A 20,265-nucleotide genomic window follows, 5' to 3' on the forward strand; every position below is an offset into this window, starting at 1 on the left:
CAGCTTAGCTTGTTTCAAATATAAAACAGGAGCATTGAAAGAAGGGAACTTTCAAACCTAGTGAAAAACGAAACATCCTTTCATTCAACAGGTTACGGTATTTGTTAATGTTTCAAGATTTATCATTCTTAGTCCAAATGACCTTTTATTATGGTAAAGCTTTAAAGATTCAAAACTGTCTAGTGAATGTTGTGCTCCATGATGAAGTAGGTGAAAAGGGTCAGCAAAAATTGATCTTCAAAAGCAAAACTACAATTGAAAGCTTCTATTACAGCTTCATGGACTCTATGTTAGTAAAATTACTAAGACGAGATGAGGTAAGTCACAGACAGGCTACTCAAAGAAATGCATTTTAAACACAAGCTGTGTCAACAAACTAAAGCTAAAAATCTTCAAGCACTTCCAGGAATACTGAGGACACAGGAAGCACATATCAAGTTGAAAGCTACAGAAATTAAGCATCTTCCCCCTGTATTCTGCAGTTATTAGCTGACAAAATTCAAGAGAATATTACTCCAACATTGTGACTTGCATAGTTAAAAAAAGGGATTCTTTAAGGATACTTTAGAAGACAGAGACATTGTCTAAGCATTCCACTTCAAGGCATGTGGAGACTTCAGCAAGAGTCAGTTACAAGAGATGATGAACAGTCAATGATTGAAGCAGGACAGAAGCACTCCCTTACTAAAGCACAATATGGCAAATCAATAAAAACTGTTGCAAGTAAGACTGTTAGAACTATTTAAAGGACTGTTCATCTGAAAAAGGAGTCATGTGTTCCATACACTACTGATTGCTTTACCAGCAATATATAAATATCTCATTAAGCTGAACTTACACCTGCAATGATATTTTTTAAAAAAGTCCCCCAAACAACCCTTTTTACAGTGCACTGGTTTTGTAAGCAATGGATTTAGCAGAATGAAGAATGACACCATGAACACTACTGAAAAGAGTGTAAAGAAGCACTACACCTCCTAACAAGTTCTTTCAACAGATATATTCTGAGTTAATTCACAGCTTCCTAACCAATGCAGTTTCAGATTTGAAGAGAAATGCTAAAGAACTGATTTTTAAAAGAAAGCTGCCTCCATGTATATGACTGTTCAACTAAGAGACTGTTGTAGTCGTCCATGAAATCAAATACATTTTGAAATTTAAAGACAGTACAGGCCTCTTAAAGTTATTTTTCCAGAAAAATTTATCTTCCTGACAAGGCTATCTGCAACATGCCTCTTTTGTTAATAGTTTAGAGTTTAAAGGCAAAAAGGTTCAAAAAGCATGCTCATCATCCCAGACAGGCCGGTGTAGTCTCATGCTTAATATCCTATACATCAAGGCCCAAAATCTGGCTAACAGGAGAAACTGCTTCCTATCTCATAGTGAAATGGTAGGAGAAAGTTTTAAAAATAGGTTAAGTTTTCAAATTCTGCAGCTGTAAATATCAAACAGACAAATAAACATAAAACTGAAGGCAAAATTATCTTCCATGACATGAGATTCCCAAAGGCACCTCAAGCATACCAATCTCTCAGAGACACTTGAGCTATACTTCAGTTTCTCTGTGATTAAAGGAAGTTCATCTTTCTGGACAATACTTAACTTAAAATTCACCTTCCTGAATGTGAAGTGTGTATCATACAACAACTGTAGTCATCTTGGTTAATCAAGCATATAATATTCAAAATTACTTGAAATATAGGCTAAAAATTATCACAGTTACCTTAGCATGCTTTAATTCCAGTTCTGCTAGTTCCACCAGATTTTTTCTGAATGCTGCAACTCTTCTTGTCTTAAAGTCTATCAGTTCTATGAGAAATAAAAATGGACTCATTAACAGTATCCCTGCTAGTAACCTCAACTATTAAAAGACATTCCTTGAGGATGAAGAGGTAAAGGGTGAGAGAAGAAAAAAAGAAAAACCTCACATTTAATCTCAGCACATTCTGGGCTCAAAAATACTGCGACTCAGTTGGAAGAAAGCAAACCATCACTGCAGTTCCTCACCTCTACGTAACCTTTTGTGGACACAAAGCTCTTTTGAAAATAGACTGCCAAGTGGATACTTTTAACATTTGTTTCTCTTATTCCATCTGCACTGTTCTTTCAAGGCTGATACTTGAAAGTCTACAGGGAATATACTAAGCTAAAACTAGGATGAACAACAGTATGCCTTCTGCATATACTATTGTGGCTAAGAGGATCACTCATTCTCCATTGTCTCATTTTTAGGAATCATTAACCAGATTTACAGGCTTGAACAACTCTTCAATGATAAAAACAGGAGAGTGTGGTGTTTAAACCTTGAACATATCTGCCACAAATGATGAGTCAGATACCCACTAACTCACTGAAGTATTAACCTAAAAAAGACAGTAAGTTTCCAGAAGAAAAGTAACAGGTAAATAAGGTTCCTTTTCTTGATTAACTCTGTCATTCAGTGAAATATAATTTCATTTTTTCTCCCTTCTCTAATGTACTATCTTATCTGTGACAGATTGGTGCCTTCACAGAAGAAAGCATAAAACCAAAAGGGGAATTTTAACACTGAAATATTTTTTTGCTATTACTGCTAACAGTTATAGTTTTGTATCCTAGCTTATTTATGTAAAAAAAAAAAGCGTAACAAGTAATTTGCACCTAGACTGCTCTACCTATCAGAGCTATGAGAAACCAAAGAAAAATGTAATTTGAACTTTCTAAAATAAATAAATAATAATTAAAAGACCATATATCAGCTTAGAAAACGGTACAAAAATCTATTCTCATTAATTACATTTATTATCATTAATAACATACTACATTAATATTATTATATATTAATTTTCAAGTAGTAACATAGGATCAAGGACTACCCAAATACCTTGTTTTGCTGATTCAGAAATTTTCTCAAATTTCTGACAGCATATTTGCTGAGTAGTTTCAGCTTGCAGCACATCTTTATTTTTTGCTCTTGCTTTATCCAGTGCCTTATTAGCATTTTCATAATCCACTAGTGACCTTGATCTTCTATATAGGAGATCCTATTAAAAAAACAAAGGTTGTATGGAGTTTATAAGATTCTACCCAAAGACTTTATTATATTCCAAGTAATTTTAAAAAATCAAATTAATTTTAGTCCTTCTTGCTGCATTTCAGTTCTTACTAAATTATTTGCATTCACTTTACTTCATCCTGTAAGTCACAGGAATGTCCATACTAGATCAGATCCCCAACATAATGCTGTTTGATCTCCATCTTGTCTGACAGAGGCTAGCAACAGATGGCTTAGATCATACTCCAAAAAGCCAAAGGAGGCAAATCATGGGAAATTTCACAGCTTCTTAGATTAGAAACAAGCTACATTTAGATTATGTATCTGAAATACACACAAAGCCCGAGAAACAGTAGTAACATTTTTTGTGCAACAGTTCGTGATCTTCTAACTACAGACATTTTCTGTCAAATGCTTGCTCATCCTGTGATGTTATTTAATCATCTCACATCAAACAACAGTAAGAACTGAAATTTTCTGGAAGCACAGAATATCAAATTCAGCCTGTGTGTTTTTGTATCAGCACCAGTAGATTAGATGGAATACCCAATTTTAATATTTAACAAAAAGCAGAACTGCTTGCAATTACAAGCACCAAATATGCTGCAAACAGCCTTTCCACTGTTTCCACATGTTTACTGCATGATTTGGCCTTGACAAGTGGCTCACTCAATTCCACACAGTCCCACATCACCAACTGCTTTGTTACTCCTTATATTCAACAGAGACAGGTTTTACAGCTAGGGGAAAAACTGCAGGCTAGAGGTGGCAGTATTTTAATCTATCTATATTGTGAGTTGATGATCCCATATCACTTTCTCCTTTTTTTTTAACGTTAAAAAACCACAATTTCACTGAACAAAAGTGCATAAATTCACCTTAGCAGCTTGAGATTCCCTAAGGTAGTATTTCAGAAGATCAGAAAGTTTAAGATCTTCATCTGCAGATACCCGAGCCTCTATTTTCTGGAATAACAAAACAAAACACCACCACCAAACAAAAACAAAAACAAAACAAAAAAAAAAACACAAAAAACAGTAAGCAAAAGGATCAACTTAAAAACATCCAGACTTTGGGTTTTCATTTGCATTATACCAATTCAATGTAAAATATACAGTACAACAACAGATAGTCTTTTTATGAAACTAAATCAGGCATTAATTATAGGATACTTAAAGATGCAAAATGAGAAGCAGTATTAGTATTTCGTATTAAAATGTAAGGAATAAGCTACTCTGAAAGCAGTAATTGATAACTGGCTTTCTATATTAAAACTGCTTTTTTTCCCAATAGCAATTATATTTATGATATGCTAGAAAAATGTAGAGAAACAAACTTATATTAAGAGCTGTATAAGCAGCTTTATGTTATTGTTGAAATCAAAGGAAAACAAATTTTAAGGCATCTTTGCAGACTAACTGTGTAACTGCATGCGCTAAATGGTCTAAAAAGCCAATAAACTAATAATGGCTTGCATTTGAGACAGATTAGAAATAGAGTCTGCATGTGCATTTCTCAAACCCTAATTTTTATTAAAATAATTCCTGAAATGCAACATTTTGAGTCAAAGCAAGTAATTCTGTTCATTTTTTTTGAAGTATGTGTTAATGCAGATACAATTCTCAGTTGAGAAATGCACACATTATTCATTTGGAAGTTTTCCTGATACATGGCATACATCTTCTCTCTACCAAGCCAAACAAGTAAGGCAAAAGAGAAGATATTTGAAAAACTGGTTACACGAATAAGCAACATTACTTTTGAGTCAAATAATTGCAGAAACTGATCTTGGCTCCAGAAAAAAAGCAGCATGACCCCCATTTTTTTTCTGGATTAAGGATTCGATTTCTTCATTTCTTTTACCCATAACAAGTTCTGTGATTCCCAGTCACAAATATGAAAAATCTCTTTGTATTTTAGAGGAACAGCAGCTTTACAAGGGTATTACAGCAGACTGCCTATAAATGTTTAGTAGACTGAAGAGTCCGAAGGTTCATTTTACAAAACACGACTGAAATCTTACACTTTCTCATTCCATACTACACATTGCTTAAATGCTCCATCTAGAAGCACCCATATTAATCCACATATTAATGCCTTGTTGACACATGATGTCTGTTTCATAGTTACATACCCTTGTTTTGTCAAATAACTCTGACACCTTCAGAAAAAACCTGTGAAAAGAAAACAGCTCATATTACAACATTGTTTTCAACAGTTAATTGCCTTCTAGAACTCACACTATAGTCTGTGTCTTGCAATAAAGACTGCAAAGGCATCGCTTACAATTTTAATTCATAAAACTCAGAACATACTAGATTCACACTTCAAACGTGTGGGAACTGCAATCTAAGAAAGGCAAAGGACAAACAAAGGATAACAGATGGATATTTTTAAGTAAAGAATAATTGCTCAGCTCCTAAAGGATTCTTTATGCTTCTGTGAATTAAACCCCAAACACCAGCACTCTGGTCAATGGTCTTACACTATTATCAAGTGTCCTTTACACAAATTTGAATGTACTTTTCTTCACACAGTAAACATGACATATGTCCTACTTGGAATTCAGGGATGCTGAGCTACAGTGTGGCAACATCTCCATTGCAGGAGACAATACAAAGCTTCAGTCTTACAGCAGACTGAACTACAGTCAAATTATACTATTTTGACAGAAGACAGATGAGATTTCTGACACACCTTAATGGACTACAACAAATATCAATACTATCATCAAAGTACCTGGTATATAAGCAATCACATTTAAAAGTATATCACAGAAATTCAGATAAATTAGAAAGTTAACTTTCATATTCATCTCCTATCTGTCATCACACTGACACCAACATCATGCTAACTAACTATGTGGGTATGTTGACAAGCACTGACATCTTTAAACTAGTTAACTAAGTTTTATTGTCAGTTTTATTTGCTTCATCTTCAAGCAAATCACTGAAAGATTGAAGGACAAACATCTGTACATAGAGACACCCTTCTCAAGTTTTGTGGATCTCTGTAGATTCCTTTGTTTTCCTAAGAGCAGTAAACTTGCCAAAACAGCAGAGCTATTTTTCCAGATGTTGGTACACTCAAAAAAATCCATATACTCAGACTGAGACCCATGCTTGCTGCATATGTCAAAGCATTTGTAACACTTTTTTTTTTTAAATGGTGAAAGAATTGTGGTGTTTTCCTTATTTGTGAGGACTTTTCCATCTCAACTGTGCAATTTTCTACAGACTGTAGAAAGTAGCATTTTTTTACAGATGAATATTAAAACAAAAGTGTTAAATGCAGCCTGCTAAAGAAATAAAATACTAGAAAAGAAAATGTCTAAATGTGATACAGCTGTAATAAATTCTGGTTTTCTCCTAACAAGAGCTCAGTCTCAGCAGATCACCATTAAGACTGCTATACAGCAAATTACCCCATAGGTTATTAACAATATCTTACTTGCATATATCTGTGGAGTCCTGCGTTCCTAATGCATATAATGAAGAACCAATTCTATTATAGTCATCCGCCACATCTAGAAAAACAAACAAGCACTTGTTTTACTACCTCATTTCTTTTCTTTCTGAAAATTTTGAAATTCCTTTCTTCAAAAATAGGTATTTTTCTAAAAGGACATGCTTTAATACGTAAGTAGAAATAAAATTGCAATCACATCACTTAATAGGAAGGATAACTTCACACAATAAAAACAGAGCTTTCACCAAATTGCACAGTCTGTAATTTACCTAGGTGTATTTTATGCAGTTAGAAAGTGTTAGATGAATTTATTGTGCAATTTTTTTAGGTTTTATTTTGGTGGAAGATGTACACACTTAATGGTTAAAGTCTGAATTTAAATTTTCTTTTAAAACTACTTGGAAAAAATAATATCACAGTTCAGCAGTAACAAAAGGTCTGTGTGCTTGAGAGCAGTTGACTACAAATCCTAAACTACCAAAAATACAGCACTATATATACACCACATTTTCTAGCACATCCCTATTTTTAGGAAACCCTTACCTCTTCAACAAGCAGTCACTGGTTAAAGTAGCATTAGTGTCAAATCACTTTAAACAATGAAATTAGAAGCAATATTTTTAAGAAGGCTGCATACTAGTGAGGTATTGCTATATAATCAACATAAAAAATAAATTTTTGCACAAAGAGCTTTTTTAAAAAGCTCTAAGTATTAGCTCAATGGATGATGGAAACTAACAGACCCATGTAATAAACAGAAAAATGTATTTGTTTGTTATTTCTTAAGTTTACATGCCTTTATGCATAATTATTTTTTCTTAATTAACACAACCTTAACAGATTGACGGGGTCAAGCTTCCACATAATTCATTACTTCATACATCATCAATGCAGCTGGTTACAGTGAAGAATGGTTTAAAGAAGCAATTAATCTCCCCTTCTATTCCTCCCATTTCAACACCAAAATGGATGTTCTGCTGGAAATAGCAAGTCAGTGTCTTTGCAAGCCCTGCAGCTCTCTGTTGATCATGTTATCCATAAACTACAGATTGCCCATTTCCAAAACAGGTTTCCCAGGTCATTGCTCTACTCCTCCAGCCAGAATTTCAAAAGGCACCATTTGTCCCACTTCACAGTTTGGCAGAAGTTGTCAATAAACATCATATGTGATTTGAGCCTGGAAACCAATGAAGCTTTGTCATGAGTTTGATCAATCCTTTCCCATCAGATCCTCTACAACCTCATTTCAAAGGATTTTCCCAGTTCTACAACCAATGTAAAAGCCTTCCTCACTCTGTAAATAAATCTTGACACTTCATTACCGTGAATGAAATTCAGTTCTCATTTTAAGAAAGCAACCAAAACCACCAGAAACCACTTCAGGCAGGAACTGAATGCAGACACAGGGCTCCCTTAGCTCATTGAGCCATAACTGACTCTTTCCATCTCCTAGCATAGATACTAAAACTACAAAAGACTCAGTGTTCATACAATGGCAAGAGAAGCACCTGAAGAACTCGGAAAAATCTTGGTTTAACATCTCATCCAACATCCATTTTAGAGATCTTATCAATAGAGATTCATAAAAGGTTTGTGACCTGGTTTTGTATGAGCTGTAGTTCATAAATAGTACTGTAGACAGCAAAGACAGTATCTGTAAATCAGACCTAAACTTCAAGGAAGTAGACAGAATCTGGAAGATCAATTTTGATTTATCTAGGCAGAAAAAATCAAGGGCAACACAGGTCAATTCCTTCTGAGCTTCTCAAAACACAGTAATCCTAAATCAAACACAGTAGTCCTAACCCAAAGATTTTTCACTTTCTCAAATAAAAGAACTGCACTTGAGAAGACCTTCTAGAGCTTTCAGAAATCACATTAGCTAGCACTCAGCTCACGAAGACAAATCAATAGGCAAGTGGTAACTCTTGTCTCAGTAAGAAAAGGGGTCCTGCAAACCAGGCTGCTGAATGTACACACTCCTGTCTCCTCTCTAAACAGTTAAAAAATGGAAACCTAGTCTATAACTGGCCCAAACAGAGTTTGCTATGTGCAAAGGTAACTTTGTCAGCAAGGAAATGCAATGCCCAGTTTGCCAAGAGATTGCACTCAGTGGAATCAACCACATCCAACCAAAAACAACTACACTAGGAGTAAAATCACATGCACTGCCATCTTACCCACCTCTACACCTAAATGACAAAGTCAGACTTCAAAAAAATATTAATACTTAAAGTGTATTTCATTCAAGCAGACAGCATGAAGAATCAACCTATCCTCAGTGTTGAACCAGGCTGTTCTTACTCCATCTAGTCTACTGCAGCAAAGCCTAAACTTAGAAAGTCGGATTGAACTTCTTTACATTCTGAAGGCTACACTTGGAGAAAAATAATTCACTTTTCACATGCAAAAAGAAAATTAAAAATTACTTCTCCTCACAAACAACTTCTGTACACTCCAGTATTATTTTCACCCTGGAAAAAAACTCACTTTTATGTGATCTTGTCATTTTATCAGATTTGGCAGATGCATCTTTGACTCGGTTGTGATATTCTACAAGGAATGTTCTCTCATGTTCAAAGAAGTCATCCACATCCTACAAAAAAAGGGAACAATTAAAAAAACAGGATTTCACCCACTCTCTACAGAGCAATTTCAGAGTAAATTTGCACATTTCACTGTTGCTGTGGCAGGAAATGCATCTGTTTTTATTGTCTAAAGCACTGTTTATATGAACTGATTTATTTTCCACTTATATCATGATCTTAAGTTTTATTAATAATTCAGTGAGAATTAGCAACAAGCATTCTAAAGGTCTACGTAACTAGACATGAATAAATAGCAAAGGGTCACCAAGGGTGACAGAAAAATAGAATACAAGTAATCTACCTAGAAAAAGGGGAGAAGGTATCAAAGTCACCCAGTAGCACAGAGGCTGTGGTCTCACACAAGATGATTTGAACTCCTAGCTCAGAACACTGATCTTAATGACAGACTTCTTTCAATTTTGTAAACACAGGTAAATGTTAGTATTGTCTGTATTATAATTTGAGATAATTGGTTTATACTTATTTTTAAAAACCCTCTAAAATAACACAGATGCTCAATACCATGGAATAACCTACAACATGGGCTTTGAACAATGTTCTTATGAAACTGGAAGTTACTTGGACTTTATATTTTTCTCCAAGTCATAATTAATCCATGGTTATATCCATTTTCCAGCAGTTTCAAAAAACCAAGATTTTAAGCCTAGAAACTTTTAACTCTTGCAAAAATTGCTACCAAATCAATCAATCAAGAAAGGAGATTAAAAATCATCCTCTGCAGAATTTCTGCTTACTATAGAAGTGATCTTGTAGCTTTTGAAAAAGTAAAAATTAAACTGAATTTTCATTACCTTTTTTTTTCTCTCACATTCTTACATCTACTGGGAAAAAAAATATAACTTCTACTGCTGCTCCTTGAAACAGTAGATAGATTCTACAAACACTGGGAAAATTCACTCCATTAGTAACCTCTCAACAGAAGCAGTTTTCAAACCTAGCTCTCCTTACCACTACATAAAATAGCAGGCCTCAACAACAACAACAAAAACCCAACCAGATTATCAATTATCTATGTACAAAAAAAAGGTGATTAATCTCAGAGTACAGAAAGCCCACAAGAAAGCTCTCAATTATTTTGTATCCAGGCCACAAGCTCTCAGCCATGGTCTGCCACTAATTCTTAAATTAGATAAAAATCACATTTTGTACCTATGTAAAATTGTGCTTCATCAAAAAAGGTGACAATGTTAATACATTTTAAATCTTGCTATGTTAAGCAGCAATTACCTTTACTCCTGAAACAATGACACCATCTGCTGATTTAACCATATTTTTGAAGAAGTCTTCAAGTTTCTCTTTCTTATTTTTCCCACGAACACTCAACTGAAAAACAAATTAATTTATCAAGTTAATGTATTTTCTGGAGGCAATACAAGCTTTAAAAAAAATTAAATAGAACTACATACCCCTACTTGCTACACCTAAAACAGTTTTCCTGTTCTCTGTTTATTCTTATACTATGCACTAATGGAGACCCAGCACCTTGTAATGAAGACTACCTCATTTACTCATTTGATTGTTTGTCACCTAAAATACCATTCTAGGGGGAAATAAATAAATAAAGATCAGCAACATTCTAGCACCTGCAGATAGTACCAAATGTATAGAGTGTACATTTCAGTTATCAGTAACAAGTATTTCTCATGCACGGTATTGCTGAGTTGATGTAATGATAGTCAATATAACCATGTTTCACTCTTTGGTGAATGACAGATCTTTGACTTCCAGAGAATAATGCTGGTTTAACCCTCCTCACACTCCTCCTGTCCATCTAACTTCGCCCAGTTTAGGTAAACTGAGTGCCTGAACCTGTAGCATTTCTACATCAAGCAACACAGAAACCTCTGTAACATATTTTGAATTAAGTATGTATGCAGTTTAGTCAGTCTTTGTAACAATTTCTTCCGCTCAATATTGATTCCTGCAATTTTAAAAAGAAACCGAAACTCTTCAGAGAATAGGAGAAAACAATAGTTGTTTGTCTCCAACACCAAAGAGTTATGAATCCAAAAGTACTCTCCATTATCTCAATTCAGTATGTTACATGGGGACAGCCACACTAGCCTAATAATCAGAAAAAAATTAACCACGTTTTCACACACATCATCAACAAAAAGGTTTTACTTATCAGAACATTTCATCAGAAATTCTCTCTAATTTTGTTAGCAATAAAATTTACACCACAGTTACAAATCCTAACAATTAGTGTTCCATTTTGTTGCATCATCTTCCCCACAGCAAAAAAAAATAATTCAAAGAGTGGAAAAGTATACTGTTAAGTGAAATCACCACCAAAAGCTCATCTTTTTAATCCAAAATATACTGGATTTCCAGTAATATTTTTCATGCTGAGGTTAGAGTATATAGTGCATTTGGTTCCCCAGGTGGCAGAAAACGAACTTCTACAGACTAAATTAATTTCTAACTTTTACAATACAAATATGTCTGGCATGAAGGAATTGATGTAATTTGCTCCAGGAGGTAATTCCCTCTTAATCAATTTTCCATCCTACCATAAAAGTACATCTTGATTTCTCTTGCCAGCAATTCAGTTTTCAATACTCACATCCTGATTATATTCCAAGAATACATGGAAATTTAAGTCCTTTCTCAAAATAGGATGTGCTGCCACGCGACACAAAAACACTTCATGCATTGCAACTGTCTTCTTGAATATTGCCAAATATTCACTAAAAACAAGAAATAAGACAGACATAAGAATTTCATATGAAGCAATTAAGTTTGAGATAAACCTAGTGAGCAGTTTTAAGAGATCCTCAGTAAGGGTACAAAATTACAAACCAATATAATGGAGTTTATTACTCCAGTGTTTGATATAGACATAAATAAATAAATAATGCAATGTTAATACTAGGGAGAAATTTTAAGCCCAAACACATCACAGAGAGACCTTTAGTGAAGAATCAACAAAATACACTCTAATTTTTATGGTTAGCTAACAGACACTGGTTCGCTGAAAGTGTAACCTCATTTAATTGTCCTTTCCCCAGCACCCCCAAAATCAAGAAACTGAGGTAAAGACTTGGCATTAAGGCTAAAGTCCCTTGGCACTGTGTATTGATGTGCAAATTCCTTCCTCCCCATCTCCATCCCCTTGCCCATTTGCACCCTCCTTACTTATTTGTATGTTCACATAGTTTTGTTAGCTGTTTAGACAGTCTTATTTCATGTTAAAGCACCTAGCCTTTTTGAGCCAAAGCTTACACTGATGTCTTGATTCTCAATAGTTCTAAAAGTGAAATTAAGAGCTGCATTTGGTAGGTACAACAAAAAAACACATTTAACCACAACAATCACATAGTTGCCCAGTTCAGCCAACTCAACTTCAAAGCAATTACTCACTTGCAATTTAATTAAAGAGGAAGGCACTCTTATCAATACAAGTTTGCCAGAATTCATTGTGCTTTGCAAATTCAATGAGTAAGATGCAACTCATCTGAAAATGAGGAAAGGGCTCTTTTTCCCATTCTGAGGTCAAACAGTGAAATTATAATCAATGCTTTTCCTTCCACTATGTGCAAGGAGGTTAAGATTTACATACCAGCAAACCAGCAGGGCCAGTGTTGGGAGATGTTTGATCTCAGTGAGAGTAGTAGTCATTCAGTGAAGACAAAAAAGGAGGATGCAGAGGATGGAGGTGGCAGTAGAAGAAACCCAAAGTTTTCTGTGTTATCCAACCCCTAACCAGACCACAAGAGAATCATGATCAGGGCCGCTGGAAAACCAGATTCTTTAAAATCTATAGTGTTCTGCTAATTTCCAGTTTTCTGCATATGAAGTGTATATCTACTCTGCTATAAATTATGTTGTACATATCACTAATACAGAGCTTTTTAAGACATTTGCTCACAGCAGCTGAAGTTCGGAGAGAAAGCAGCAGTTCTAAGAGTTCTATGTACTTTTCTTGCCAATTCAGAGCTCTTGATGGAAGCAGTCAAGAAGCAGCGTAAATATACACTTGAAAACTGAAACCAATGACAGGAAAAAGATCAAAGAAGTGAATGCATGATAAAGAAAATGGACGAAGCAAGGAGAAACTTCACTGTGTAACTCAATATGGAACAAGAAGCTTCAGAGCAGTTAATTCAATATAAATTAAATTCATAGTAAGGGAAAATAGTATTTTCAGGAAGTATATTCTCCTTGCACAAAAATTTTAAAAAAAGTGTCAAAAAAGGAATTTTCTAGTAATCTTCATATTTCTTGGGGAACAGAAGGTTGGCATCAATGTATACAGTACCAACCACATGCACAACTCCCTACTCCAAATCACTGCATGTATAACCTTAAAGTCTCATTAGACTTATAAAAAGTGGAACACCAGAACTAAAAAAGATAGAGGTTATCTCCTCCCTATGCAGATGCTCTGTAAAGAACAGGATCTAAGTACTTTCTTTCTTATAAAAGAATGCTTAAGGACAAGCTGATTTATTTCCTGTTTCAGATCTTCCATGGAATTATTTCTACAATTTTCCTAATGGCACTGATCATGATCACTAAGATTAACCTTGGTTAGATAGCAACTGGATTCTCAAGTCTGTGTTTCACAGAGAACCATTACAGTGAAATCAGAAACATGGGACAGAAAACAGCATTAAAAGTTTTGGAATATAAATAAATTAATAAAGTAGTAATCAAGTCTACATACGCTTCCAGTTCTTGTTTCATCTTAGTGAATTCTTCTTTAGTCATTGATCCTTCCCCTTCTCCAAGTTTCTGCAGTTTCTCCCTGGAGGCATCAAAGTCAGGCCTGGGTGGTGCTGGTGGAATCTGGAATTGAATCCAATTTTTTTTAAGTTCTCATTTTCTCGGTCAAACAACACCCATTCACAGTACAGGAACTGTAGACTGCCTGCAGCTTTTTAATACATGTTTCTCTCTTTCATCATTCATTACAGCATTTCTGGATAAAGTCCCTCATTCATGAGTTATACGTGCTGCATTACTATACCAATTTTGGTCAAGTGTCCTTGAAGATTACTAAAGTATTAACTAATGGCTTCAGTTTAATTACAGCAGAAACCAAATAATACTTCATTTCCCATGACAATGGCTTAAAACTTGAAATAATTATTTTTTAATTAGTTTTGGTTTCGCTTATTTGGGAAGGATTATTTCTTGTTTAAAGACAAAAAAAAAAGAATTCCACAACTGTTTTCACACCATCCATGTCTAACTCCCCAAAACTTTAAACCAAGAAAACCATTCCCTATTGTTTGCAGGCACTAGCTGTTTCTTGCAGCACTGTTGACATTAAAGACATATGTGTTGAAATAACAAAGCCCCTGGTCAACAAGGCTCTAGGTTAATTTTATAATACAGTACATTAACACTGAAAGAGAAAACACCAGAGTCAAACTAAATCTGAACTGGTGCCAGGAAAGGAACACAGAACTAACTATGCTTAAATTTTAGTTTACTGATATTGGCCCATTACATTAGCACATTACAAAAAAAAATAAAATCCAGCATCTTGACAGTAAATCATCTGAAACTAGTCATTACCATACTGAAGGTCTAGTCACTTCAAATAGCTTTTTTGACTAAGACTAGGTCAAGAATGGTATGACCATCACAGATTATACTCATTATAATGTTCTCACTAATCAATTAGAAATATCTGTTTACCCTCTGAATCAGCAAACATCCCTCAAACACAAAACAAATACCTAACTTTTATACAAAGATGACAAATATTCCTATTTGAAATTAACATATGAAGAGCAGCACCATTTTCAATATGCAGTATCATACGATGCCTGTTTTGAGATCTCTGTTCCTGGAAGACCTGAAATTAACTTCCAACTGTAAGTTATTATATATCTTGAGGTTCCTTGTAGTTCTTCATGGCATTTAAATTATTTTTTCCTTCCTCTTATTTATGGAAAGAATGATTCTGATCTTTATAATGAGAACTCGAAAAGTCTAATTACTTTACTCTGCCATTCCAGCTAAAACAAAGGCAACATGAAACTTGTAACCAAGTTAAACATTAGCTTGCAAAAACAATACCACCAAGTTATACACTTCAACTCTCTCCCACACTTTTAACACAGTGGCATAAAAATATATTTAAAGACAAATTAAACTACTCATTTCTTAGGAGTAAAGGGCAAGAAAGTATGACAGTTACTGTAGCTTTCTTCCAAGCTTGCTTCAACCATTAATTTTGTGTAATTGCATAAAATTAAATATTAGAGAAGCTGATCTGATTTTATAAGGAATGAACATCTGCTGTTTCCACTGCATTTAAAAGCAGTCTCAAGTAGTTTTGATCCAGCCCACAGAAAACAGCACACATAAACCAAAAGAATACCATTACTTACAATATAGCCAGCATAGTCCTCATTCTCAACAAAAGAATCATGTAGCCAAATAAACTCTTCATGTTGCCGGACAACAGAAAATTCATTTTGTTTGAAATTTGGTAAGGAACTCTGAAAGAGTAAAAGGAGGTAGAATTATGGGGGAAGGAGGTAGGAAGGAAGAAAAGCTCAACAAAAAACTACAAAGGTTTTCATTACTACATGAGAAAAAACCTTGAGGGAACAACAAAAATGTCACCAAAAGTTCCTACCACAGTAATTACCCTCACCTTAATTAGCAATCAGTTGGCATGGGTTGCCATGAGAGGTTGTGGAGTGTCTGCTCTCATAGACATGTCTAATATCTTTATCAATTTAATCCTCATGTTCTGTTTAGTATCTTAATTGATGATCTGGGTTAAGGGACCAAGTGCCCCTTAGTCAGTTTGTAGATGACACCAAGTTGGGTGGAGGTGTTGATCTGCCTGAGGACAGGAAGGAACTGCAGAGGGACCGGGACCAGTTGGATCCACGGGCTGAGGCCAATTGTAGGAGGTTCAACAAGGGGAGGAGCCTGGTCTGTCCTTGGGTCACAACCCCAGACAGTGCTACAGGCTGGGGGAGCAGCTGGAAAGCTGCCCCATGGAAAAGAACCTGGTTAACAGTGGCTGGACATGAGCCAGTTGTGCCCAGCTGTCCAAGAAGGCCAGTGGCATCCTGACTTGTATTAGAAATAACATGGACCAAGGAAGTGACTGTTCCTCTGTGCTGGACACTGGTGAGGCCACACCTCAAGCCTTGTGCCCAGCTCTGGGCCCCTCATGACAGGGAAGACACTGAGGTGCTGGAGCGTGTCCAGAGATGGGCAACAGAGTTGGTGATGGCTCTGGAGCACAAATCTGATGAGAAGCAGCTGAGGGAGCTGGAGGTGTTTAGTCTGAAGAAAAATCAGGAGTTGACCTTATCACTGTCTACAAATATCTGATACCAGGCTACAGCCAGGTGCGAGTTGGTCTCCTCTCTCAAGTAACAGGTGACAGGACTAGAGGAAATGGCCTCAAGTTGCACCAGGGGAGGTTTAGATTGGGTATTAAAAAAATTTCTTCATCAAAAGAGTTGTCAAGTTCTAGAAGAGGCTATCCAGGGAAATGGTTGAGCAAACATCCCTGAAGGTATTTAAAATACCTGTAAGAAGTGGCACTTAGGGTCATGGTTTAATGGACTCAGCAGTGCTGGATTAATGGTTGGACTCAATCTTAGAGGTCTTTTCCAACATAAGTGATTCCATGGTTCTACAATTGAAACCCAAATGGGCAAATCCTGAGCAATGTACTCTTGTCCACTCTAATTTAAAGATGAGAGTAAGGGAGGAGCTAGGATTAATAATGTCCAGATATTTTATTCAACTTTAATTATTCTGTCACTCTACAATCAATAAACATTCAAATATAAAAAAAAGTCATAAACAGCAGTAATTAAATATGATCCCTAAATGTAATACAATTACAAAATATGTTTTTAGAATCTGAAATTATAGTAAGATCTAATAAAATTTAAAAAACTCTTCTGAAGTATATTAATGTATATTAAAGATTCTACCTGCAAATAGGCTAATTTAATAGGCATGGGAATGGCATGACAACACATCAATACAAAAAGAAACGAACATAACTTTCTTCTAAACAATTTTTTAACTCTTAGTCATCTTTTTCTTATGCACTGCAGCTGCACAGTCTTGTAAACATGAGATAGTTCTACTTTCTCATTTCCTTTGGATTGTTACACTTTGTTTCAACAGTTTAAGCAAACTCACTTTCATATATAATTAAGAACTGTTGCATGTACAAACCCAGATTTTTACCTTTGTATGGACTGTGAATTTCACTTTATCCCTCTCACTGAGTGCATCTGAGATATCCACTTGCAGAGCAGCATCAGTCTGGAGATCTACATTTATTGCTCTAAGCTAAAGAAAGAAAAATATATTTAACTTAAAATTAAAAAAAAAAAAATGGTAAACTATGTTTCCATTAATCTTCTTTTGAAATGAACCCTGATCCTGCAATGCTGAAGACAGATCACAAAACCCTCCAACATTAAAGGATTATTTCCAGCAGAAAAAGAAATTCCAGTACTCCTTACGAGCAGCCATACAAATAAAGGTCCTTTACTCCTTGTTAGTGCACTATTTTCATTTCTGTAGATTGTTAACTTGCTAGTAATGGAGATGCTCAACACAAAGTACATTTACAGATAGCAACAAGTATGGCAGATTTTTCTCTTTATTGTCCCCATTCCTCTGAACTGACATGCTACTCTAAGTAAATATACTTGTAAAGGTAATTATAAAGATATTAACAGTTGGAAAGGTACTTTTAAGGAGAAAAGTAGTGCTATATTTCAAAGAAGCAAGAGCAGTTATAGACCTGATTTACTCACACTGTCTTACACTATCTGTTCAACATATCTCATCATATAATGAAAAAGCTTTAAAAGAATATCCTGAACTTCACAGAGCTAAGTCTTGTTGGAAATATTTTCCTGAAAACCCCAAAGCAAAAAACTCAAACCCAAGACTTTGATGTATTCAAAATGAGCATGAGAAATGGCAAAATTGCAAGGAATACACATTTTTTTTCTACAAGACATGAAACCTGAACTCTTTCACAAAATAATTCCCGTCACACTGAAAAAAAAGATAAAAAAATTTGGCAGTAACTGGACTCAAGGCTTCAGTACTTGGTGCAACCTCATCTAGAGCCCAACTGGAAATTCAAGTCCCCTCACCCTTGCACCCTTGTTGTTCTAGAGGAATGTGTCCCATGACAATTTCATCATCATGACCAACAGACATTTGGAATGTTTTTACAAGCACTAAGGCTAACCCTGAAATCTTTTCCAATCACATTGTGAAAAAATATTTCAACATCATGCTCACAAGGCATACTTTTCATTGAGACATGGTGTTTTCTTTGATGCTGCATTTTTTCTACAAATACCCCATTCTACAGTATAAAAAATGCTTTACTACAAAGATTTGGACGTTTTCGCCATAAATTTTTTTCAGGATTGCATTTTTAAGTCAATACTTAAGTACAAAAATGCTTTAAGTATTCACAGTACATAGTACAGAGGTTACACATGAGCAGATTTGAAGGTAATGCTGTGAGGCACTGGAAAAGCTTTAGGACAGAAGCATCAACCGTCACATCTTGTTTTCCATAAATTACCTTTATCTTAAATCACAGTGATCAGATCCCACTCTAGTATTGCTGTGAACCTGGATGCACGGGCAATTCTTGCCTACGTAGCAGCAACCAGACTCATGGATCTTAGAATTAGTATCTTAAAGTAAACCAGAATCATGTAGTCTAGCATATTCTGCTAAGGTTAGCAAAATGTAACAGTTCGATAGCCCTTACACAAGTAGCAATAACTTTTCCTTACAGTGAAGTTGGAAATCATTAAAACAACTGCAATTCAGACATTGCTTTTTATTTTGTTTTCCCAAGGTTTAGAGGGTCACTGCCTCACACAAAGGCGTGTTATCATGGAATGGTTCCTTGCAGATCACGTCTCAGAGGCAGAATCTCCTAGCTCCTACTGAGTTTCCAATGTGCTTACCATCTAATTTAGGAAAGAAAAATATAATGACATACCAATGTCTCCCTTATGTCATGACACCACATTTTTCAGCGTGTAAAAAGGTTTTTGTGGTTACACTGTCTGGGGTACTGTTTATTTTTATCTGGTCCCCCCAGAATACATTAACAGACTGAGTAATCTCAGCAAATAATCTGGATTATCTAAATGGTATTTTGTGGTCTTTCACATGTCACAAATATCTCTACCAAAATGCTTTTGCATCTCCTTTTATTTTTTTTAAACGTAGTACTATACAAAATTCTAAAATTCAGTATAACAGCTGATCACGTTTGTCATTAGAGCATATCCAGTGCAGTGCAGTCTGATCATATGCACCATTCCCAACTTCAGATACAAAAGTCCTATCTGTGTTGAGAAAATTAAGAACTAAATATGACAACTTCACCCATGACATACAGCTGTAAAGGACTATTTGTTTGATTTATACTGAGTTAAGTCTGTAACGGTTTTGAAGAGTTTAATCATATGTTAAATTATGCCATGTAGCCTGACTGCCAACAGGGAATGTTTTCATCTGCAATGGTAATGAAGCATTTATGAAAGGTGTCAAAGACAATCAGAAAGTTGAAGGACTTTAAATGTATTCATGTGACAAAGCAATTCACATTGCATTACTGGAAACTGAATTCACAAACAACATCATCACACCACAAACTTAAACAAACTCTGCATCACTACTTCCAAAATAAAACTGCTACCAATGGATGGTTTTCTAGTCACAAAGAAAGTAGAAAATAAAAACACTGAAGTCTGATAAAGATGAAAACTGAAATGAAAGTACCTTAAATTATGGAAAAAATAGAGATAGGACAGTGCCTTTTTATCTTGCCCCCCTCCAAGTCTAATACATACAACATCGCATAACAATTTTATGCTTACATATGTAATCTACATCCATGCTGAACAACTTGCAAAACAAAACCTACTTTAGTGACTTTACAGTTTCCTATGCTATACCAAGAAAGTCCCTTTCCGTTCAAAGGGTCTAGAAAACACCAGAAGCCAAAACCCAGGCCAAGCCATGTTACAGTACTAAATGAGAACACAATGCAAGGAGAGGACTTAACATCTTGCTTAAGGATCAATTATACTTCAAATGATAATGGAAGGAATCTGGTACAGACAAAGGAAACAACCAAGTGTTACATTCCTAGGTAATGTC

At 35.2% G+C, this 20,265-nt stretch overlaps 1 protein-coding gene across 2 annotated transcripts in view; it reads right to left on the minus strand.

The window, feature by feature from the left end:
- SNX6 (sorting nexin 6) overlaps positions 1–20,265 on the minus strand; it is a 29,791-nt gene that overhangs the window by 6,654 nt on the left and 2,872 nt on the right. For both annotated transcript variants that reach the window (XM_005520302.3, XM_014249966.2), the window contains exons 3-13: positions 17,299–17,403; positions 15,459–15,569; positions 13,781–13,902; positions 11,678–11,801; positions 10,339–10,434; positions 8,993–9,098; positions 6,485–6,560; positions 5,169–5,208; positions 3,913–3,999; positions 2,864–3,023; positions 1,724–1,809 (exon numbers count right to left, since the gene is read on the minus strand). In XM_005520302.3, coding sequence (XP_005520359.1) covers positions 1,724–1,809; positions 2,864–3,023; positions 3,913–3,999; positions 5,169–5,208; positions 6,485–6,560; positions 8,993–9,098; positions 10,339–10,434; positions 11,678–11,801; positions 13,781–13,902; positions 15,459–15,569; positions 17,299–17,403 — 1,113 coding nt within the window. The remainder of the gene's footprint in view (positions 1–1,723; positions 1,810–2,863; positions 3,024–3,912; positions 4,000–5,168; positions 5,209–6,484; positions 6,561–8,992; positions 9,099–10,338; positions 10,435–11,677; positions 11,802–13,780; positions 13,903–15,458; positions 15,570–17,298; positions 17,404–20,265) is intronic.

Source organism: Pseudopodoces humilis, chromosome 7, assembly GCF_049639895.1.
Source record: "Pseudopodoces humilis isolate 2021_Gansu_Grassland_sample_001 chromosome 7, ASM4963989v1, whole genome shotgun sequence".
Classification (NCBI taxonomy): Eukaryota; Metazoa; Chordata; class Aves; order Passeriformes; family Paridae; genus Pseudopodoces; species Pseudopodoces humilis.